This window comes from Ranitomeya variabilis, chromosome 2, assembly GCF_051348905.1.
Source record: "Ranitomeya variabilis isolate aRanVar5 chromosome 2, aRanVar5.hap1, whole genome shotgun sequence".
In the NCBI taxonomy this organism is placed as follows: Eukaryota; Metazoa; Chordata; class Amphibia; order Anura; family Dendrobatidae; genus Ranitomeya; species Ranitomeya variabilis.
Genome location: NC_135233.1, coordinates 908849212 through 908873693, shown reverse-complemented (window position 1 = coordinate 908873693; position 24482 = coordinate 908849212). Strand labels below are relative to the sequence as shown.

The 24482-nt window shown below is 40.4% G+C and overlaps 1 protein-coding gene across 1 annotated transcript in view; it reads right to left on the bottom strand.

The window, feature by feature from the left end:
* Positions 1 to 3191: 3191 nt before the first annotated feature.
* The window catches only part of SLC2A2 (solute carrier family 2 member 2), a 117921-nt gene continuing 96630 nt past the window's right edge, over positions 3192 to 24482 (bottom strand). Inside the window, exons 7-11 of the mRNA XM_077290543.1 lie at positions 21396 to 21583; positions 20757 to 20861; positions 11923 to 12024; positions 11597 to 11800; positions 3192 to 5451 (exon numbers count right to left, since the gene is read on the bottom strand). Coding sequence (XP_077146658.1) covers positions 5260 to 5451; positions 11597 to 11800; positions 11923 to 12024; positions 20757 to 20861; positions 21396 to 21583 — 791 coding nt within the window. The 3' untranslated portion in view covers positions 3192 to 5259. The remainder of the gene's footprint in view (positions 5452 to 11596; positions 11801 to 11922; positions 12025 to 20756; positions 20862 to 21395; positions 21584 to 24482) is intronic.

The window sequence follows — 24482 nt, the reverse complement described above, 5'->3', positions numbered from 1 at the left end:
CTATATAACCCCGCCCACACCACTGATTGGTAGCTTTCTGTGTACGCTGTGCATAGGTAAAAAGCTGAGATTAGTGCTGAAAGCAGCATTTTACAGGTCAGGAATAAGGAGGACTACATGGAAGTAGGCTTATTAGTCCTCTAGTGATAATCTCCTGCTGATAAAACAGTGATTTTATTAAAACTACAGCCAGAAGCCCAGTAAGTGACATATCATTGGAATTGTAGTCTCTATCTATATATTATGTTGCTCTCAGATTAGGTGGTTAGCTTTAAGTTAGTTTCCACATAGAAATCATGATATGATGAGAAAAATTATCATATCGCCATAGTAAGTAGTAAGTGACAATTTCCCATGTATACTCTCGTCAGTAAAACAATGTATGCCAATGATATACAGAGCCATTTCCTTTGGCTTACAAAGATTATTCTCACTCACTATTATATTTTATGCTTTGCTTTACAGATCACATCTATTTAACTCACAGACCTGAAGATGGGTTGAAAAAAAATTGCCTAACATGTTATGTTTAGAGAAAAGTTTACTTATGTCCCCATTATGCTAAAGGGAGGATCAGAAATGTTATAGAGGAAATTTGTGGATTGTATCCGCGCTGCCAGACAATTCAAATACAGACGTGGTTGAAAACGTATTGGTTTATTCTACGCGTTGACTTCTTCTTCAGGAAATACCACAAAGGTCTTTGTCGTATTTCCTGAAGAAGAAGTCATAGAGACTTCAAAACGCGTACAATAAACCACCATTACGTCTTCAACCACGTCTGTATTTGAATTGTCTAGCAGCGCAGATACAATCCACAAATTTCCTCTATAACATTTCTGTTATGGTCGTTTGCCGACCCGTGGACCTGTGGCAGCTGACGCATATGCTTTCTTTCTATACTACCTCGTAAAAAAAAAAACAATATTGAAATCCGTGGGATAAGACCCTATTTGCGCTCCTTTGTCTCCTACAGCTTCTATTACTAGTAAAGGGAGGATCAGGGAATATTCTAAATGAAAAAGAAAACTGTTTAATAAGTTGTATTATGGGTCAAGAATGACATTTATTTTAAAATGCTAGGAGAAATAGTAAAAGCATCTCAATTAAAATTAATATAACATTTATCAAAAATGCCACAATGGTAACACATTTATTACAATAGTACATATAATTAATCATGTGTTTCATTATTGCAAATGTGACTATTGTAAATTCTCATAAACTGAGGCATATAAAATTAGGGAAAATTCATTAATCTATCATCAAAGTGTACATAGGGAAATACAAGATTGTGTAGGAACATTATATACAAAGGCGTAAAAATCTTTAGTGTACAGTAGTATATGATGCATACAATCTCCTATACATAGGCAGCTGATATTAACGGGAGTATGACACCAGGTTTTTGTCACCTAATGTGAGAGCAGAATAATGTAGAGATAGACACTGATTCCAGCGATGTGTCACTCACTATGCCATTTAGTGTAGTTTTGATAATATCATTGTTATCAGCAGGAGATGATCACTAGAGGACTAGTAAACCTGCTGCCAGGTAGTCCTCCATATTCATGAGCTTTGTATAACCCCGCCCTCCACTACTGATTGGCAGCTTTGTTCTGTAAACACAGCTGTCAATCAGTGGTGTGGGCGGGGATATACAGAGCTCAGCATTCAGAGCACTCCTAGATCTGCAACAAATAAAACAGTGATTTTATCAAAATGACAGCAAGCAGTCTAATAAGTGACACATCCCTGGAATTGGGGTTTCTGTCTCTAGATTATGTTGCGCTCAGATAAGGTAGCAAAAACCTGGTGACAAATTCCCTTTAACAAATCAAAATAAGACAGGCTGTGCTGATGGCAAAATCTGGCCATTTCTTCACACCAGTAATTTTGATTCCATGATAAGTGACAGCACAGACATACAAATTATCAGAAAATATTTGAATATTTGATTGGTATATAAAAAATGTATGTTTTCAAAATGGTGAGAATCAATTTCTAATAACACACAAATGAAAACGATGTAACAGACCAGTAGAGCAGTAAACAATATGCCGAATGATCAGTCCGGGGTCTTTACACATGATGTGCCGATCAGCATTGAGTCTTTACATTTTTTAGCCAATTGGCAAATTTGCAACCCCTAGAAAGATTCCATTTTTCTCAGGAATAACAGCCCTCATGTTGAATCTATATTAACAATATGTACATTTGGTGGGGAATACCTCTAAAACTCAGCTGCACCTCTATAAACAGGATATAGAGAGAAAATACAAATTAATATTTTGGAAAAAGTGAAAACTGTTTTTGATATGTAACATTTTATAATTTCTTTTATTATAAGTTGATCACCTGTGTATTATAGCTATTAAATATTTTTCTTAAACAGAAGCAGGCTTTCTGGGGCTGAATCTAGCACATCCACTTTATAGAACAGATTTCGCTCTCACCTTCAAAGCACTTTATGCACAATTCATCATTTATGTTTTTTAAAGTCATTGTTCTTTTTTTTTTCTTGTGGTATTCGTTGATGTTTTTCTTTAAAATGGTGACTGTTGTTCATGAATTTTGCACAAAATAAAAAATGGGTTTTTTTATTTTTGTCTTTTACCTTTTTTGACCAAAAGTTTAGAAACTTTAAAAAAAAAATTGCAATTGTTGAATCACCCAACATCTGGAAACACCAAACTTTGCTCAGAAAAACAGGTGAAAAACAGGTGAACACTGAACACCAATAAAATAAGACTGCAAAAAGGCACAAATTAAAAGAAGAATAAGATGCGAATAAAAAAAAACAGGTGAAAAACACCAAAAACTAGACAATAAAAAAGGCGCAAATGCAATAATGAATTAGGCCATTTTTCATGTACATGAAGCAATATGCTTTTGGAGACCGCTCTAGTACTGTAAAATGCAATTAGCTGGCTCAAATACTTTATAGATGGCAAAATTTACTGATTTCAATCATTTGTCCTGATTTTCACATACAGTAATAGACACTGATGTTCATTTTTGGTCTGGATTTGGACCACAATCTGTGTCTATCAACCCTGCCCTATGAGCGCTGCTCTTGACAACTTTCATTTAATTTTTCTATTTTGTTACATTGATACTGAACTGCTTTGGTCTAATGACTCCTCTACTCATTAAGGGAACATGTGACTGGAGATCAAGGTCAAGCAGTCTTAAATTAGAACCCTTTATTTCCTGAGATAGACAGAACAATGCAATGTTTTTGAGAGATGCAAATTTTGCAAAGTAAGAATGCTGTCAAACATAGAAGTATTAAAGGGAGGGTATCATCTGAAAATGACCTACTGTTTAAATCAGATTTTTAAGCTATATGTATTTTGTTTTGTAATGCATTTCTTTTTCATATCACGTTATTGAAAAAAATAACATTTGCAATCTTGAAATTTTCACACTGGCTAGTGGGCCTTTTTCAGGCTATTACTTCCTGTCCTTTGAGGAGGAGACTACATCAGATTTTTCTTATCAAGGCAGGCAGGGTTACATTAACAGTTAACACCTCTCTATAATTGGCTGCTATCACAGGATCCACCAGTCACATCTGATCTTGCTCCTACTCCCTTCACAATGATCTTTGGACAAGCTCAGTAGACACTACAATACAAAATATATGGTCAGGATCTGACCACTGTAACTATGTACATGTATTATTTCCTGAAACAAAAACCCCTAATATCTATTGTGAAACTTGCAAGATTGTTATTTTTAATACAGATCGTGCTATGTAAAAAAAACAAAATACATTAAACACAAAAAAAATGTAATCAGTACGTAATTTTCTGATGATAGTTTATCTTTAATACTTTATTTTTATCAATTTAACAAACTCCAAAGTGAATGAACAAAAGAAAAATCTAAATCAACTCAGTATTTGTTGTGTCATTAAAGGACTTCAGCAGGGAGGTTGTTCCAAACATCTTAGCGAATTAACCACAAATCTTCTGTGGATGTCGTTGTGTGCAAATCCCTCTGTCTCTACTTTTCAATTCCAAACAGACTCAATGATGTTCTCTTTTGTTCACTCACTTTGCATGTTCTTAATACTAACATATTTATTTTTAAAGTATTCTTAGATTTCAGTATTTTTTTCTGTACCTGCCTAAAATTTGTGCACAAGTACTATAAGCAACTTCCTAAGCTTTCCCCATTAAAAACACATGAGCACTCTACCAAGCTGTGCGTTATATGAGGCTATTGGCAAACTTATCTACATGAGGCTGTTGGCAAACTTATTAGGTTCACCCCGTTGACAAAAAGTTATCAACCCAGAATACAAGGAATGAATATGGTGTCACCTAGTAGGCGAGTTTATACAGAATTACAAAGTGTCCTTTGAAAAGAATGGATTGTGTGTGTATTGCATGGACTTGCTGGGTGTCCGAGAGCTAGGCACACTCTTTGTTGCTGCTATCCGTTTCAGTTATATTAGGTTCCTTAGTGGGGGACTACCCCCAATATTTCTTAAAACGGCATTGAAAACATGTTTTCTGACCTGGACTACCCTTATAAAGGGCGTTTTTACTGATATTCAACAAACTAAGTGACGTTTGGGTTGGATTTTGTGCCCATTTTGTTGACTTTCTTTTCATTTTTAGAAGCAATATACCTCATAGTCAGCATGAGCTTTAATTATAATACTTATAGGTTTATACTTACAGCTCAAGTGCAAAATGCGTTAGCCTTAGTCTTATGGCTATATTGTTTTCTGTGAAGTTGGACAAATATGCAATATGTCAGTTATTCTACAAAATATACTAAACCTTTCAAGTAGCCATCAACTAACCGCATCACCCTAAGCAGTCTGGGAAATAGACCGCCTGTGGGTCAATCATTTTGGATTTAGCTATTGGATGATGTTAATACTTTCATCTAACTTCACATTTCCTTTCTGCAGAAATCCAAAATATATTGCAATGCATAAAACATAGAATGAGAACCATAAAGTTTCAGTGCCAGTTCTGCAGACGATGATGAGGACTGTAGTACAGTTGTAGTGTATTTTTCATCTGCATACAAGAACTACCTGAGCGTATTGTTGCAGATATTGAAAGGGTTCTCGATGCTTTTTTGCTAATTTCCTCGCATACATACAAAACACTTACTGTTTATGTTCAGGTTTATAAAAATAATGATCCATAAAAACAAGAAGCCCTGTTTTTACCCTGTTTCTCATAAAATATTTTTTTTAGAAATATAAAAACAGCTGTCCCAACATCAAAGAGCTTAAGCATCTGTGCTTGATCCCAGAAACTCCATCTCTGTAGCCTTGTGCCCCTTGAGTTTCTTCCTGCGGAACTCTGCAGATATTTCCTCAAAGGACTTCCCTTTAGTTTCTGGAACTTTAAAGTACGTGAATATGGTAAAACCGAACAGGAGAACTGCAAATATGATGAACACGTAAGGCCCACAAGCTTCCTGAAAGTTAGAGCAAAGAGAACCTTATATATTATACTTTTATATGTGTCCCACGTATTATGCAGAACAGTTTAAATAAAAAAAAATACAATATAACAATATGTAATACATTATAAAGCCATCTAACATATAACATTTTGGTAGAAATGGTAGAAAGCATAACTATGTTTTACAATTAATTAAAAGTCTCAAAAAATGACATCCAGGTTTCAAGTATTACAAAAATTACGCAAAACAGAATGTGATGTCCTTTTCCAACTTGCATTAGTAACAACGGACTCTTTTTTATAAGAACTCATTCAGTTTTAAGCACATATGAATATTTATATGCAGTATGCTCACTATCCTGGATATGTCTAATATCCTTTAAATTATTTGGTCTCACCATTGGGCAGATTCCAGATGAACTGTAGCAATTATGCCACCAGTCCTGTTTTTCTGACTACTGGCCCTTTATTTTTTCAATAGAAGTTGCACGCGTGTGCGCATGCTCATATGCATAATTAATTCCCAAATTCGACCGCAGTGCACAGACTGCTAGATTACGTCTGACATTGGCCAGTGTCAGGACATTCTTTATAGATGGAGTTAGTGTGCTCTGTTCTCCTATCCCTCTCTTACCTATGTGATGGACACAGAAGTCTCTACGAATCCAATGTGATGCATATACCTCAGTGTACATGCTGTGTACTGCAGTCTCAGAGTTTCCTATATGATGTATATAGCAGTCTTAGTGTCTCATATGTGATGTGTAGACAGCAGTCTCACTCTATCCTATGAGATGTATATACAGCAGAGTTTCAATGTATTCTATGAAATATATACAGCAGTTTGTCTCCTATTTGATGTATATAGCAGGAGAGTGTCAGTGTCTCCTTAGTGAGATATATACAGCAATCTCAGTGTATTTTATGTGATGTACATACAGCGAAGTCACAGTGTATGATATGTGATGTAACAGTAGTCTCAGTGTCTCAATCTGATGTATTTACAGCAGTCTTGGCATATCCTATGTGATGTGTATTCAGCACAGTTTCAGTATATCAGGCTTTGCGAATAGCCTGGGGTGTTGCCATGTGTTGAGCTTCCAAGGCCTATTTAAGGCCTACCAAGACACACACCTGTGTATTGGTATTAAAACTTTTAGTTTGTCTGTGCATTGTTCCTGTCTTTGGTCTCTGGGATGTCTCTTGTCTGCAGCTTCCAGTACCTCTGCTACTTATTCCCTGTCTTCCAGGACCATTGCTACATGTCCGTTTAAGGCTTTCAGTACCTTTGCAACCTGTCTGCATTCTCCAGAACCTCTCCTAGCTGCCTGTGGCTTCCAGTTCCTGTGCTACCTGTCTGCTTGTAGCTTTCAGTGCTACTGCTACCGGTCTCCCAGACTTCTACTGTCTGCCTGCAGCTTCCAATACCTCTGCTACTTGTTCCATGTCTTCCAGGAACTCTGCTATATATCCGTCTGCAGATTCCAGGACGTCTCCTGCCTGCCTGTGGGTTTCAGTACCTCTACAATCTGTCTGTGGTCTCCAGGATGTCTCCTGACAGCCTGCAGCATCCATGCATCAGCTATTTGTCTGCTTGCTGCTTACAGTACCTCTGCTAATGGTCTCCTGTCTACTATGGGGTGCTCCCATGTATTGAGCTTCATAGGCCTATATAAGGCCTACAAAGACACACACCCAGTCTGCTTCCATCTTCCAGTACCACTACTACTTGTTCCCGATCTTCCAGATCCTGTCCTACGTGTCTGCTTGGCAATTCCTGTTTGCCTACAGCTTCTAATACCTCAGTTACTTGTCTGCCTGCGTTCTTCAGTACCTTTGCAATCTGTTTGTGGTCTCCAGGATATCTTCTAGCTGCCTGCTGCTTCCAGTACCTCAGCTACCTTTCTGCCTGTGGCTTCCATTATATCTGCTAACAATCTCCTGTCTGCTATCTGTGTCCTGAGTACCTCACCTGTCTGCTGCACCGACGCCAGTTACACATTTGTAAAGTGAACCTAAGGCTTAGAGGATCTATCTCACCTAGTGAGCCCTTTATATATATATATATATATATATATATATATATATATATATATATATATATATATATATAATCAGTCTTAGTGTCTCCTAGTTATGTATACAACATAGTCTCAGTGGCTCCTATGTGATGTATACAGCAGGATCTCAGTGTATCCTCTGTGATGTATATACAACAATGAGCCCTTGATAGATGTACACTGTGTGCCGAATTTTTAGGCAAAGTTGTATTTTGATCACATGATACTTTTTATACATGTTGTCCTACTCCAAGCTGTTCAGGCTTGAGAGGCAACTACCAATTAGGTAAATCAGGTGATGTGCATCTCTTTAATGAGGAGGGGTGTTGTCTAATGACATCAAAATCCTATATAGGGTGTGCTTAATTATTAGGTAACTAGCTTTGGGAAAATGGGTCAGAAGAGAGATTTGATGGGCTCTGAAAAGTCCAAAATTCTGAGATGTCTTGCAGAGGGATGCAGCAGTCTTGAAATTGCCAAACTTTTGAAGCGTGATCACCGAACAATCAAGCGTTTCATGGCAAATAGCCAACAGGGTCGCAAGAAGCGTGTTGGGCAAAAAAGGCGTAAAATAACTGCCCATGAATTGAGGAAAATCAAGCATGAAGCTGCCAAGATGCCATTTGCCACCAGTGTTGCCATATTTCAGAGCTGCAATGTTACTGGAGTAACAAAAAGCACAAGGTGTGCGATACTCAGGGACAAGGCCAAGGTAAGGAAGGCTGAAAAACCACCACCTTTGAACAAGAATCATAAGATAAAACATCAAGACTGGGCCAAGAAATATCTTAAGACTGACTTTTCAAAGGTTTTAAGACTGATGAAATGAGAGTGACTCTTGATGGGCCAGATGGATGGGCCAGAGGCTGGATCAGTAAAGGGCAGAGAGCTCCACTGCGACTCAGACGCCAGCAAGGTGGAGGTGGGGTACTGGTATGGGCTGGTATCATCAAAGATGAACTTGTGGGACCTTTTCGGGTTGAGGATGGAGTGAAGCTCAACTCCCAGACCTACTGCCAGTTTCTGGAAGACAACTTCTTCAAGCAGTGGTACAGGAAGAAGTCGGCATCGTTCAAGAAAAACATGATTTTCATGCAGGACAATGCTCCATCACATGCCTCCAACTACTCCACAGCGTGGCTGGCCAGTAAAGGTCTCAAAGAAGAAAAGATGACATGGCCCCCTTGTTCACCTAATCTGAACCCCATAGAGAACCTGTGGTCCCTCATAAAATGTGAGATCTACAGGGAGGGAAAACAGTACACCTCTCGGAACAGTGTCTGGGAGGCTGTGGTGGCTGCTGCACGCAATGTTGATCGTAAACAGACCAAGCAACTGACAGAATCTATGGATGGAAGGCTGTTGAGTGTCATCATAAAGAAAGGTGGCTATATTGGTCACTAATTTTTGGGGGTTTTGTTTTTGCATGGCAGAAATGTTTATTTCTAAATTTTGTGCAGTTATATTGGTTTACCTGGTGAAAATAAACAAGTGAGATGGGAATATATTTGGTTTTTATTAAGTTGCCTAATAATTCTGCACAGTAATAGTTACCTGCACAAACAGATATCCTCCTAAGATAGCAAATCTAAAAAAAAAACACTCCAACTTCCAAAAATAGTAAGCTTTGATATTTATACGTTTTTTGGGTTGATTGAGAACATAGTTGTTGATCAATAATAAAAGTAATCCTCTAAAACACAACGTGCCTAATAATTCTGCACACAGTGTATATACAGCAGTCTGTCTCCTAGTTATGTATTCAGCATAGTCTCAGTGTCTGCTATGTGATGTATACAGCAGAGTCTCAGTGTATCCTCTACGATGTATATACAGCAGAGTCTCAGTGTATACTACAGTGGCATTTAAAAGTTTGGGCACCCCTGGTCAAAAATGCTGTTATTGTGAACATTTAAGCAAGTTGAAGATTAAATGGTCATTAACCCCTTTCTGACATCAGGCGTAATAGTACGCCGATGTTGGACACCCTCCCTTTGATGCATTTAACATGCACTTCCGGCAATCGCACCAGAAATCCGCCCATCGGTGACCCCGCAGGTGACCGATGGGTTGGCATGACAACCAGAGGTCTCCTGGAGACCTTTATGGTTGTCACTGCTGGATTGCTAGGAGCGCCGCCCGGTGGTCGGCACTCATAACAAGTGAGGTATTCTGCTACATACAGGTAATCTGATCATTGCCTGTATATAGAAGAGCTAATTGTGTTACGGCAGCTTCTAGTCTCCCATGGAGACTATTGAAGCATGCCAAAAGTGAAAAAAACTTTTTAAAAATATAAAAAAATAAAATAATCTAAAAGTTCAAATGACCCCACATTCAAAGTAAAATAAAAAAAATCAATCATACACATATTTGGTATCGCCACGTTCAGAATCGCCCGATCTATCAATAAAAAAAAAGGATTAACCTGATCGCTAAACGGCATGGCGAGAAAAAAAGTCAAAACGCCAGAATTAGGTTTTTTTGGTCGCCGGGACATTGCATTAAAATGCAATAACGGGTGATCAAAAGATCGTATCTACACCAAAATGTTAAAAACAGCTAACATGTGCCAGAAAAGATGTGGGCTCAGTGCCGGAGCACACATCAAGGGGAGGGTGTCCGACATCGCCGTACTAGTACGCCCTATGTCGGAAAGGAGTTACTGGTTGGTGAGATGTTCTTTTCCTGAAATTCAGTGCCATTTCTTCACACCTATCTTTGATCATTGTGGCCAAAGAGTTCTACTTCAACCTCATTGGTACACAGGACTTGTTTCCAAAATGTGTCAGGCTTGTTTAGATGTTCTTTTGCATACTTATCACACTGAATTTTATGATGAGGATGCAGGAAAGGTTTTCTTCTGATGACTCTTCCATGAAGGCCACATTTGTGCAGGTGTCTGTGAACAGTAGAACAATGTACCATAATTCCACAGTCTGATAAATCTTTCTGAAGTTCTTTTTGCAGTCAAGCAGGGGTTCTGATTTGCCTCTGTAGCAATCCTACAAGTAGCTCTCACTGAAATTTTGCTTGGCCTTACAGACCTTAACCTTCACTGTTCCTGTTAACTGCCATTTCTCAATTACATTTTGAACTAAGGAAAGAACAACTTGAAAACGTTTTGCTATCTTCTTATAGCCTTCTCCTGCTTTGTGGTTCTCTACTATTTTCATTTTCAGAGTGCTATGCAGCTGCTTAGAAGAACCCATGGCTGCTGTTGTCAAAAGGTTAGAGGAGGCTGGTTTTTTATAAAACTGGGAAATTTGCACCACACGGCCTTTTCTAATGATGATAAAGAGCAAGTTATAACCCAAGCTAATTAAGGTCTGAAACCTTAATCAAAGTACTCTGGGCACACAAGTCTCCAAGGGTGCCCAACTTGTGCACTGGCCCATTTTCCTTTTTGTACTTTTTAAAATGAAAAAAAAAAAAAATGACAATATATATTTGTTTTTGCCTAAAATGCAAAGGAAATGTGTCATCTTTAATTGTAGGCCTTTTAGAGATAATTTCATTTTCAACTTTCTTAACTGCTCACAATAACAGTAATTTTGACCAGAGATGCCCAAACTTTTACATGTCACTGTGTGTGATATATACAGCAGTGTCAGCATCTCCTATGTGACGTATATACAGCAGTCTCAGTATCTCCTATATAATGTAGACAGCAGTCTCCGTTTCTCCATGTGATGTATACAGAGGACCTCTCACTGCTGAAGTTCTATAAATGTTTCATGAGCAAAAATGAATTTCCCACTTTGATGAGACATGCATTGAAATATGCATCTGTATTTGAAACTTACTGCTGCCAGCAGTGCTATTCAAAACTTATCATATCAAAAAGTGGTTGTGCTCCAGACTGAGCCACTCAAACCTGGAAAAGTAATTGTGAGTAGGATCATCATCAATAACACCAAAGAGAAGCAGTTTCGGCCACCACATCAGGTGTAAGTTAATAAAATGTTTGACCAATTATAGCAGTTGATAATATTGTATGGTCTGCGAATAATCGAATAAATATTCAAATGGCCCTTTGCAGGAAAGTGTTCCCCATCCCTGCACTAGATGTAGAATAAATGTTGGTTTTATACTCACTGCGATGTATTGGAAACACATTCCAATGATGAAGTTACATGTCCAGTTGCAGAATCCAGATACCGCCATAGCTGCAGGCCTTGGACCTTGGCTGAAAAGCTCAGCAACAATGAACCATGGAATAGGACCAGGTCCAACTTCAAAGAATATTACAAAGAGAAAGATGGCAACCATACATAGATAGCTCATCCCAGAATGGCTGTGCTGGAAGACATAAAGAAGTTGTATACGTTTAAGCCTTTACTGATGATCACTCTTAGCTGATTTTGACTAAAATCTGTCTGTAAAATAAAGAGGTGGACTAACGTTTCTCATATTGATCTTACCAGCAAAGCTAGAGCAATCGTCATGATTACAGCACAAATACACATTCCTGCCAAACCAATGATATAAAGGGATCTTCTTCCAGCTCTCTCCACAAGGAACACCTGTAAAGTAGCATATGTCACTATTCTGTCACCGGTACTCAAGTCTTCTAAAGTAACGTAATAGATATGTTAAAAAAGACACCCCTTCATCATGGACTGAGCTCCCAGAGAATTCAGAAAGTGGCCAATAGAAATCTACTTGTCATCTTTATTATACATTTTCCTTACATATAACATCTTTAGACAAATCAGATACTGGAAAATTGCATATTGTCACTTACGTACATAAAATGGCACTGACCACAATGCAGGAGGTGATACTGTTTTGAGTTAAAAGTTACATTGGCATAAAAATAATATAGCGGGAAAACGTCAGCAAGGACATTTATACATAGACACAGAACTAGAAAATGTCCTAATATTAAGACCATCATGTGAAGTATTTTTCCTGTACCTCTTTTGCGCTTTTTCATGTTCACCTTAATTTTATAATCAAGTTTTTAGTTTTGATGCTTGACGTTCAGAGGCTTTATTCATAATGCCAGGTTGTTGCTGTTTATGTGATATTTATATTTTAGACTAATAAATTGTTTTATAATTACCGGTAGTTCATTTTATAGCTTTGTATCTGGGTTTTTATATGAATGCTACTGTTTTTACATTTCTTTATTCTACTGTAACCCAATAAAATACCACATACCCCACTGTGGTTGGCACAGTTTTATCACAAATTTTGATACAGTTGTGTTGCAGACCCAGACTCAAAAGAGAGACACCCTAGAATGTGTGATGTCTGAAATATACACTTTCACATAACCCGGCCTTGTGCAAATCGTATGGAGGAACTCAAATAAACATTTACAAGTTTATTTCAAAATTGCAAAGTAAGATATGAAGAATGCACAACATTGTAATTATGATTGTTTGCCAAAAGTTAGCGGCCCGGGTTACGCATTCTAGATAGAGTAAAACAATGCTGGCTCACCGGACACATAGGTGTTGTGTAGCATGTAAATACGCAGGCGAGGAAGTGTTCTCCAGCTGAATCCATAGTTCAAGAAATAAAGACTTCTATTGTAGGTCCATGTAAAAATATATCATGAAAGTTGATATTTTCATGATTAAGAACTCTTGTTCAGATCATACATTTTTGCAAACTGTCTTGTAACAAAGGTAGCAGCCTATGACACTGAGCTCCTCGATATGTTGGATACTGCTACCTAAGTATGTCTGTGGAGTTTGCATGGCTGTTAGAAACACCTCAGTTTAATGTTTTTGTTTAATATCTACATTACTGTGCAAAAGTTTTAGGGGGTTGTGATAAAAGTGTAATGTAATACAATGTAAGAATTCTTTAAAAATTAGAAGTGTTAATAGTTTATTTGTATCAATAAACAAAATGCAAAGTGAATGAGCAAAAGAGAATCAATATTTAGTGTGGCCGCCCTTTGTCTTCAAAACACCATTAATTCTTCTGAGTATACTTACATACAGTTTTTCAAGGGACTCAGCAAAAAGATAGTTTCAAACATCTTGCGGAAGTAACTACAGATCTATGGATGTACGCTTGATCCAATCCCTCTGTCTCTTCATGTAATCCCAGTTGAGTTCAGCCTCTGTGGGGATCATATCATCACTTTCAGGAGTTCTTGCTATTCTTGTTCTTGTTATTCTTTATGCTGAAGATATTTCTTAGTGACAGTGATTGTATGTTTGGGGTTTTTGTCTTGCTGCAGAATAAATTTGGTGCCAATCAGATGCCTCCCGGATAGTAATGCATCTGCCTGTATTGAGGACACTATTAATTCTGATGTAATTCTCAACTCTATTTGCTAATTGTCTCTTCAGAGAGGAAGATGACTAGAACTCTAGTGCCACCTATTAGAAGTAGTAATCCTAAAAGTTAATGTCGACCTTTTAACGAGCCTTGCCACATCACTTAGGCAGGCTAAAACCCATTCTAATATCTCAATTTGCAGACACTGTGTTTCGGGGTACTGCCCCTCGTCAGTGCAAAGTATGAGATCTGGTTTGGCTGTGTGAGAGGCATCTGACCTTGATCCAAGCAGTATCGTTTCTCCTTACAGAGATGACATGTTAAGCATGCCGAGATGAGGAGACTTAAAGCCGCAATGCTCCTGTGGGAAATATCTCCTTCATGTGACAAGGCTCGTTAAAGGGTCGACATTGACTTTCAGGATTGCTACTTCCAATAGGTGGCACTAGAGTTCTAGTCCTCTTCCTCTCTGAAGAGACAATTTGTATCTTTCCCACAGGGGTCTCCGCCTGCTTAACATGTCATTCTCCACAGGGAGAAACAATGCTTCTTGGAACTCTTTTTTCTGAAATGTAGCACCAAATTTGCAAGGAACTTCCATGATGAGTCACTTTTGCTTGCACTCATTACTGTAACCCCTCTCCAGCCCTTCAGGGAATAAACTTGCTTATGTTACAGCCAAATATTTCAAATTTTGACTCATCAGTCCATAGCACCTGCTGCTATTTTTCTGCTAGACCTTGTTTCCTTGTCAAAGGTACCACTTTTTGGCTGCAATATTTCCATGAGGACCACTTCTGGCCAGACTTATCCAAACAGTAGCTGATTCTCACTGATTGTTGCCAATTCTCAACTGATGTCAATGCTGGACTTTTTCTTATTTAAAAAAACTAAGCATGGTGTGTTTTTCATCTGCAGCACTAAGTACTAAGTCCCCCAAGGCTCTGTCCTAGGACCCTTAAGGTACCGTTACACTAAACGACTTACCAACGATCACGACCAGCGATACGACCTGGCCGTGATCGTTGGTAAGTCGTTGTGTGGTCGCTGGGGAGCTGTCACACAGACAGCTCTCTCCAGCGACCAACGATCAGGGGAACGACTTCAGCATCATTGAAACTGTCTTCAACGATGACGAAGTCCCCCTGCAGCACCCGGGTAACCAGGGTAAACATCGGGTTACTAAGCGCAGGGCCGCGCTTAGTAACCTGATATTTACCCTGGTTACCATTGTAAAAGTAAAACAAAACCACTACATACTCACCTTCTGATGTCTGTCACGTCCCCCGCCGGCGGCTTCCCTGCACTGAATGTGTCAGCGAAGGCCGGCCGTAAAGCAGAGCACAGCGGTGACGTCACACGTGATATTTACCCTGGTTACAAGTGAACACATCGCTGGATCGGTGTCACACACACCGATCCAGCGATGACAGCGGGTGATCAGCGACGAAATAAAGTTCTGGACTTCTAGCTCCGACCAACGATATCACAGCGGGATCCAGATCGCTGCTGCGTGTCAAACACAACGAGATCGCTATCCAGGACGCTGCAACGTCACGGATCGTCGTTCTCGCTGCAAAGTCGCTTAGTGTGAAGGTACCTTAACTCTTCTCAATCTATACACCCGGCCTGGGACAACTCATAAGGTCCTATGGCTTCCAGTACCATCTATATGCCGATGACACTCAGATCTACCTCTCGGGCCCAGATGTCTCCCTCTCTGCTCTCCAGAATCCCAGAGTGTCTATCAGCCATATCCTCCTTCTTCTCTCGCTTCCTCAAGCTCAATGTGGACAAATCTGAACTCATTATCTTTCCTCCATCACGCATATCTTCCCTACCTGATCTATCTATCAAAATAAATGAAATCACACTTTCCCCTGTCCCCAAAATCCGCTGCCTCGGAGTAACCCTTGACTCCACCCTGTCCTTCAAACCGCACATCCAAGCTCTCGCCACCTCCTGTCGCCTCCAGCTATTTTTCCAGAATCCGTCCTTTCCTCAACCCACACTCTACCAAAATGCTCGTGCATGCCCTAATCATCTCCCGCCTCGACTACTGCAACATACTCCTCTGTAGCCTACCTTCTAATACTCTCACACCCCTCCAGTCCATCCTTAACTCTGCTGCCCAACTAATTAATCTCTCTTCTCGCTACACTCCTGCTTCCCCTCTTTGTAAATCCCTTCACTGGCTCCCAATTTCCCAGCGTATCCAGTTTAAATTACTAACACTGACCTACAAAGCCATCCATAACCTTTCTCCTCTGTATATTTCCATACTAATCTCTCAATATCTTCCCTCACGTAATCTCCGGTCCTCCCAAGACCTCCTCCTCTCCTCCACGCTTATTCGCTCCTCACCCAATCGCCTCCACGACTTCTCCCGAATATCACCCATCCTCTGGAATTCAGTGCCCCAGCACGTCCGGTTATCCACTACTTTTGGATCCTTCAAAGGAAACCTGAAACCCCACCTCTTCAAAGAAGCTTACAGCCTGTAATGACCACATGGCCACCTCAATACCATCGGAGCTACTGCAACCCCTGACCTACTGTCTCCTTCCCCATAATCCTGTAGAATGTAAGCCAGCAAGGGTAGGGTCCTCTTCCCTCTGTACCAGTCTGTCATTGTTAGTTTTGTTTACTGTAAGTGATATTTGTATTTTGATGCAACCCCTTCTCATGTACAGCACCATGGAATCAATGGTGCTATATAAATAAATAATAATAATAAGTTTCCTTGGCAGGCCATGGTGTCTACAGTCATCATGTTGCTCTTCTTGGTGATGCTCCAAAAGAGCTTGAATAGCTTTGAAAACTGCCTGGGAGAGATATTAATTAAGCAGTATAACTACCGTGTGTCTTGTTGCTGTGCTCAGTCTAGCCATAGTGTATAACCTGTGACATCAAACTGTCTTCCACAATCTCACCTTTGTTAAAAAAAAAAAAAAAAAAAAAAGAGTCTGACTGTTCCTCACCTACTTTCAAGCCTCCCATACTGCTGCTTCAGTTAATGACTGTCTTTTAACCAACATATGAAAATGATGATCATTATCCCGTTTGGTAGAATTGGTTACTCATACAGCTCACTATAATCTTACAAATTCCTTGACTTTGTGCGAGTGTACCTAGAAGAATTGATTCATTTTTTAAGACAGGTTACACCAAATATTGATTTGACTTAGGGTATGTGTCCACGTTCAGGATTGCATCAGGATTTGGTCAGGATTTTCCATCAGTATTTGTAAGCCAAAACCAGGAGTGGAACAATTAGAGGAAAAGTATAATAGAAACATATGCACCACTTAAGCATTTATCACCCACTCCTGGTTTTGGCTTACAAATACTGATGGAAAATCCTGACCAAATCCTGATGCAATCCTGAACGTGGACACACCCTTAGATTTCTCTTTTGTTCATTCTCTTAGCATTTTGTTAAAGGAAACCTGTCACTCCTAAAATAGAGGGTGAGCTAAGCCCACCGGCATCAGGGGCTTATCTACAGCATTCTGTCATGCTGTAGATAAGCCCCCGATGTATCCTGAAAGATGAGAAAAAGAGGTTAGATTATACTCACCCAGGGGTGGTCCCGCTGCAGTCCGGTCCGATGGGCGTCATGGTTCGGTCCGGTCCGGGGCCTCCCAACTTCATAGGATGACGTCCTCTTCTTGTTTTCATGTTTCGGCTCCGGCGCAGGCGTACTGTCTGCCCTGTTGAGGGCAGAGCAAAGTACTGCAGTGTGCAGGCACCGGGAAAGGTCAGAGAGGCCCAGCACCTGCGCACTGCAGTACTTTGCTCTGCCCTCAACAGCGCAGACAAAGTACGCCTGCGCCGGAGCCGCAGCATGCAGACAAGACGAGGACGTCATCGTACAAAGTTGGGAGGCCCCAGACCGCGACGCCCATCGGATCGAACCGCCCGCCCAGGTGAGTATAATATAACCTCTTTTTCTCATCTTTCAGGATACATCTGATGCTTATCTACAACATTCCAGAATGCTGTAGATAAGCCCCTGATGCTGGTGGGCTTAGCTCACCATCGATTTTGGGGGTGACAGGTTCCCTTTAATGGCTAAAAATAAACTATTAACACTTCTATTTTTAAAGCAATCTTATTAAAGCATTTTTCCACACATACCTAAACACACTGGAAAGTATTTTTTAAACATTTACAGCTAGTTTAATTTAAAGGGAGTTATCTGATGAGAACAAGTTATCGCCTATCCCCAGAATAGGTGATAAATCATTGATTCGTGGGGGTTTGCACCAGTTAACAGACCTGGGTACTTTTATCTCCATTAATCATGGGTCTGTAAGAACTGTGCTCAGCTTTTTCTGTTCTATCAGGATTAAAGTGCTGTTTTGGGTTCCATACCCCTACCAGTCTTATCTTCTAGATAAGAGAACTTATTTTCACCTGAAAATCTCTTTATGATTATTGTGCGTCTAAAGTAGATCAGTCAACCCCTCTAACATATTTGTTTTATTAAGTACTTGTATTTCCCATGAATTCTTCAACTTTTCTAATTACTATGTCTTATGTTATTCTTCTTTTATTTCTCCTAGAAATGTATGAATAAATTGGCAACTGGGTGTTACCTTTCCCTTGGACCATACACAATGTGACACTAATTGGGTAGTGTGACAGTGTGCAGGGCTACAGCCTGGCCCGTCATACTCAGTTGGAGGGCGATTTATAATTTTCTAAGCGGAATTACAGAAGAATGGCACAAAACAGTTCTGTTAACACTTTTTTTTTTTACGAATTCTTAGTGTATGCGAAATACAATGATTAACTAAAATTGGCATGCCAGGAGAGCGGATAGCCAGCTTACATAACACATACAGAGCTCTTCTCGATTCTGTCGGTGCTTTCTACTTTTAACTATTCAAATATTACCTAGCTTGTTCGGTAATAAATAATGGGCTGCCAAGTTGTTAATGCAATTTTGTCGATGTCAGCGTTTGATTTGCGCTCAACCTTGTGTGCTAAGCTAGAAATGCTTACAGGCTGAAATACAGCAGCGATGTGCCAGGCGAACCTATGTCAGCAATGTACCTGGCCTATTTCCGCAGCACTCTTTCTTGCTCACTTTCTGTCCTAGATTAATCAGAGCAAACAGACAGCTCCCTGCCCTCTTAGTTGCTGCAATATGGCACAATTTTTCTGGGCTAACAATGGTAAACTAAAGCATAATAAATAAGGCAGAATCAGATTTACCATTACTGTTGTGCCAGAATTATGGCATTACTTGTGCCAAAAATTTGGACACAAATCATTTTGTTATTTATTCCAAAAAGAACAGATGTTGTGTCTAGAAAGTATACCTTTAGAGATATAAATTACACTGGATTTATTACTAATGAGTGCCGGGTCTGAATAATATGTGGCATAAAATAGTAAAGTGAGTGTAATGTACACCAATGACGTCCCAAATTTATCAACAAGTGTGCGCCAGGCAACAGTTAATATGTTTCATGTTTTGCTCTAAAAACTCATAACTGTTAATAAATATTTAAAGGGGTATTCCCATCTCCAAGATCATATCTCAATATGTAGTAGGTGTAAATAATAATATTATTACCAAATACATCCAATTAGAAATGAATTAAAGTTCTTCTGATTCGCTATGCCACTTAAACCAAGTGCAGGGTAATTCAGTTGCGTGGGTATCCATTGTTATGACCACTCATACAGTGAAAGCTAGTTATTTAGTGGTTGTAACCATGAATATCTAAGCTTCTTCTGTAGAAAAGAGATATACGGCATTCCTGGTGAGTGATTCTGGTGCTCAGGTAGGGCACCAATCTGTAATCCAATAGTAGCAATAAACCTGGCACTAAGGATAATTTGAACGCATAACAGATTTATTGGCAATCTACAATTTAACGTTTTGTTTTGTATAGACCTTCATCGGAAATACTTGATCAAAGAGTGCAAAAGTCTTCCAACCACGTCAAGGTGTACGTCAAGGTACACCTAGGGAATCTTTTCTTCTCCACATCGTTTTTATGAGCCTATGGGCTTAATTAAAGGAGTGTAGTATATGGACCTGCGTTGTCAGAGTTAAAGTAGGACAGCACCCTCACCAATGTTATTTAATAGGGAAGTTGACATGCCAGTTTTTTCACATGGACTATGGACCTGATTCATCAAGTCGTGCAAGCCTCTGCATAATATGGCGCGTCTGACAAGTGGAGGGCACCTCCGTGTGCTACTCCAAAAATCTCAGTCAGGTACTAGAGTGAGATATCTGGCTATGGGAACACCACAGCTCATCATAAATTAGACAGGCTGTGACTTCCCGCCCTAGCTCTGCCGAAATGGAAATGATGGGAAGACAACAAAAGTCGCAAAATTTAGATGCATCTAAAAGTTGCGCCTAAATTTTACAAGTTTTCAAAGATTTTAACTCAAGTATTCTGGCATGAAAGCTTTGATGAATCAGATCCAAAGTGTCCATGTGCAAAAAATCCAAGTATGCACTATTTTCGTTTGGATGAGACTCACCTATTCAAGTCTGTGTATGCACAAAAAAAAAAAAGAAACAGATCCCATACAGATCATCTGCATTGCATCCCATTTTTATGGATACATTCCCATTATTAACATAAGCAACTGTATTTGATCTTGTACATTTTAATTCATGCTTAAATGCGAATGCCACACAAATGTAAAAAAACACACACAGATGGAGTAAGGATGTCAATATGCATGAAAATCAATTTTTCGTACGCTCATCTGAACCCGGCCTAATACCAACATCCAGTGCTTTTCATTGCTTTGCATAGGATACTCATGTATGTTGGCTCCAGAGCAGACACACAGGCCTCTATAGTTGGACACATTTAGGATGTTAAAAGAAGAAAGATATGAAGGATCCTAAAGTTGCACTATGTCAACTGTAGGTTGCTGATAATCCCCCCTCTCAGCATGTACAAATAATCACAAGCATTTGGAAATAATCTGATATGGTGAATAGATTCCATAAATAATGATGAAAAAGACTTACCGAAACAACCGTGAAAATTGTGTTCACTGCACCAACTCCAATAGTGGCATACACTGGTTGGCTAATTCCAGCTTTATAAAAAATGCTTGTTGAATAGTAGAAAATCTAATAAAAGATGAAGATTTATGGTTTACATGCCAGTTATGCAACTATGCTGTAAATAAAGTGTAATTCCAATATGTCATTAATGAGGCATCTGCTGTATTTATATGACCTATGACTGATTATAGTTGGCACACATCTTTGTCAATTCTAACTACCATAATACCTTACAAATTTAGAAAAACTTAAAATGTGCCAAATTTATCACAGAGAGTCACGCAGTTTCATAAATCTGTCTAATTTTAAGACTAGTCTAAATTGACACCACTTTTTAGTTGGCTTACTTTGCGCCAAACATTTTCACAAAAATAAGTCAATTTGATAAGTCAAATTGAGCAGTATTTATGTCGGTCATATTAGGGATCCATCAGTTTAAATTAAATTTTTAATGTTGCTATATGGAACAGAAAAAATGAAATTCAAAACACAGTTGTGAACTTCAGAAACTGTAACCACAAGGATTGTGCATCAGTAAACATTTTTAAGTTAATAGCTTTTTTACGAATTATCAACTCCCGATAACAAACAAGAACTTACCCCATTGATTCCAGAAAACTGCTGAGACATGTGTAGTACCAGTGAGACTAGGAGCGGCTGTCTGTAATTTGGGGATTTAAAAAGCTGAATAATAGAAACTTTCTTTTCACTTGCTGCTTCCTCCTTTTCCCGCTTCATTTCCTCAATGTCTTTAGAAGGATCATAGTCTCCTTTCAGTTTTCTCAAAACTACAAACAGAAAATTGATAACCAATATGATGCACCACTCCTATGCTCAGTATATAGGCAGTGCTACTCTTGTACTACAGTATGATCTGTTATACATAACCGAACTTATCCAATAAAACATTAACAATTTCTATTGATAGCATTATTTTTTAAAACAAAAAAAAAATGGTTTGGCCTTCCATAAAAAAAATATTTAAAAACATAATGTAATAAAAAACAGTCATATTCATCCTATTAACCCCACCATTCCAATTCCAGGGCTTCCCCCATTGGCCTCTTTACTACCCTGCAGCTGACTATGGCCTGCGCTGCCTAGCCATGTGACCACTGTATTCAACCAGTAATTGTAGGTAGACAGCATGTGAAGAAAAGATCGATAAAGTATGACTTTTTTTTTGTTTATTGATATGTAGGTATAGATATTATTCCTGGAATACTTTAGCCTGCTTTGGACATAAAAGTATTTACATTTATTTTGATTTATAACATTTTATTTTGAAGTTGTCTGTTTTTTAAAATCTGTTTTATAATACTTGATTAGTGAATTCTGCGATAATTGAGGTCATGCAGTTCAGGACTCCGCATTCACTTTTTTGGTCACAAACACAAGCTGCAGCAACGTGGCAGATATTATACAGCAGAGCTGAGTTGTCTTGAACTGAATGAGCTCTCATACAAGGTAAAACACTTGTTACACAGAAGACTACACAATTATTATTGTTATTATTATTATTATTACAGCGCCATTTATTCCATGGCACTGTACATGTGAAAAGGGGCATACATAGACAAGTACAATAAACACAGCAATACAAGCCACACACAAGTACAGAAGGAGAGAGGACCCTGCCCACGAGGGCTTACATTCTACAGGATTCTGACAAAATAAAATGACACTTGCAGACTCAAAGTGCAGTTCCTTCTTAACCCCTTCCTGACATGCACCGTACATGTGTGGCTCCCCTGAGGGTCCAGATGCCACAGAGGTACTGCACCTCAGCCAGAGGTGTGGTACTCCGCTCTTGGGTGAGGAGGGGGGCACTACACAAGACCCATACTAGCATCCAACACTACATCACTCCAGGCCAGGGAATATGGGTGGACCCTATTGAGGGAGGGCCACACCTCTGGCTGGAGGGGGAACTAGGTAGAGAGTGTGGGTGGAGAGAGTGACAGTAAAAGGGAGGAGTTAGTTAGTCAGGAAGGAGTTTGTGAGGAGGAGTTGAGGAGAGGAGACGTGAAGTGAAGTGGAAAGCTCCTGAGAGAAGGAGTCCTAGGGGCCAGGGAAGTGAGGGATCCACCCTGGGCGCCCGAATCCACGCCGACTGTAGTTGGTTGGAGAACTACAAGGCTCAGCTAGCAAGCCAGAGGCTGTGGTAACTGTACGTGCCACAGCCACTTCCACACATATTCACCAAAAAGGCAGCCACATAGGATCAAGGGGACCAGGAGGACGTCACACGACAGGATCCGAGGCTGCTGGCTTGGAACACTGTGTGTGAGATGCAGGGCAGGAGGGCAAAGCCAGCACAGAGAGATGGCCAGGGAAGGCACATAAAAAAGGGGGTCTCGGTAAAGTGAACCCCAATTTACCTGAGAGCTGTTTGGACCACAGACTCGAAGGACACAGCACCCGGCTGGGGACTGCATATAAGAACTGTGAGTAAAGTATGGAAACTGCACCCTGCTGTGTTCTCAGAATTATTTATTGCATCACCTACCCTGAACCACAACATCCACCATCATTGACTTTTACTCATTAACTGCCCTGGGGCCTAGCTCTACCTGTGGAGAGCTGTAACATCCCTGCTGCATTACCAACTGCCCCAGAGGACCTGAACCGCAGCGTCGGCCATTTCCCTATTGCCGAGCCCCACTGGTGGCATCACAAACAAATCCCCTATAAACTTTTATTTCCCCTTTCATTTCAATTTCATTGGATGCCCAGGGCCACGGACCAGGTCACTGCTGCCATGACAATTTCCCTGAAGAACCGACTGACCTGGCTCTGAGTACCCCACGGCCCTGGCGGGCACTCCATTTTGGCATCACGAACTGGATGGACGGATCCGCTAAAAAGGGTCCCGTGCGCCTGTCATGGGCTGGGTTACCGAAAGGTGTGAAAGCCGTGCCTGCCCACTGTAAAGACTTCAGTGCAAAATGAACTTGTCCATCAGCCAGAGGGATCCGCCTCCTGGCATGGCTGGCAGGAAAAGAAGGATCCGCTCACGAAGGGTGGAGGACAGAAGGAGCACGTGCGGATGCACGGGTAAGTGTGCTGCAGGAGACGCAACACCATGGTGAGCACCATGGCGAACGGTGGATGGAAGGCTCCGGAGCATGGGGTGGAAGCGGTGGACTCCCCCAGCCGACAGGAGGACTCGGACCAGCTGCCCGTGGTGGACCCGGAGCTCCTTGGAGTCGAGGTGCAGGAGCTAGGTCGCCAGGTTCTGGAGATGCAGCTTACTGCGATCCAAAGTGGAAAGTGGCCCTGCAGAAAAAGGTGTCTGAACGGAGGGTGGCCTCGCGACCAGCAGTGGAGAAGGAGACTGGCACCGGAGAGGAAATAGGTACCAACGTTGCTCCGGTGGCCGAGGAGACCTTAGTTGGGCCCTTAAAACCCTGCCAGCCCTAAAACGGGGCCAGATATTTGAAAACTTAGCCTGGAACCGGACAGCAGACATCGGAGATAGACTGGCAGCTCCTCTGCAGCCGGAACTCATTTCCCAGGAGGTGCATAGTGAGAGAGTGGTTATCCGGTGGGAGCACCAGGGGATGGATTTCATGGGGATCCCAAGGGAGGCCCAAGTGGGAGAAAACTGGCTAGAATCGCTCAGTTGGGGGGACTACTGCAGGCAGCAAGTGGCCAGAAGGGAGGCAGAGGGACAGGAGCGCAGGG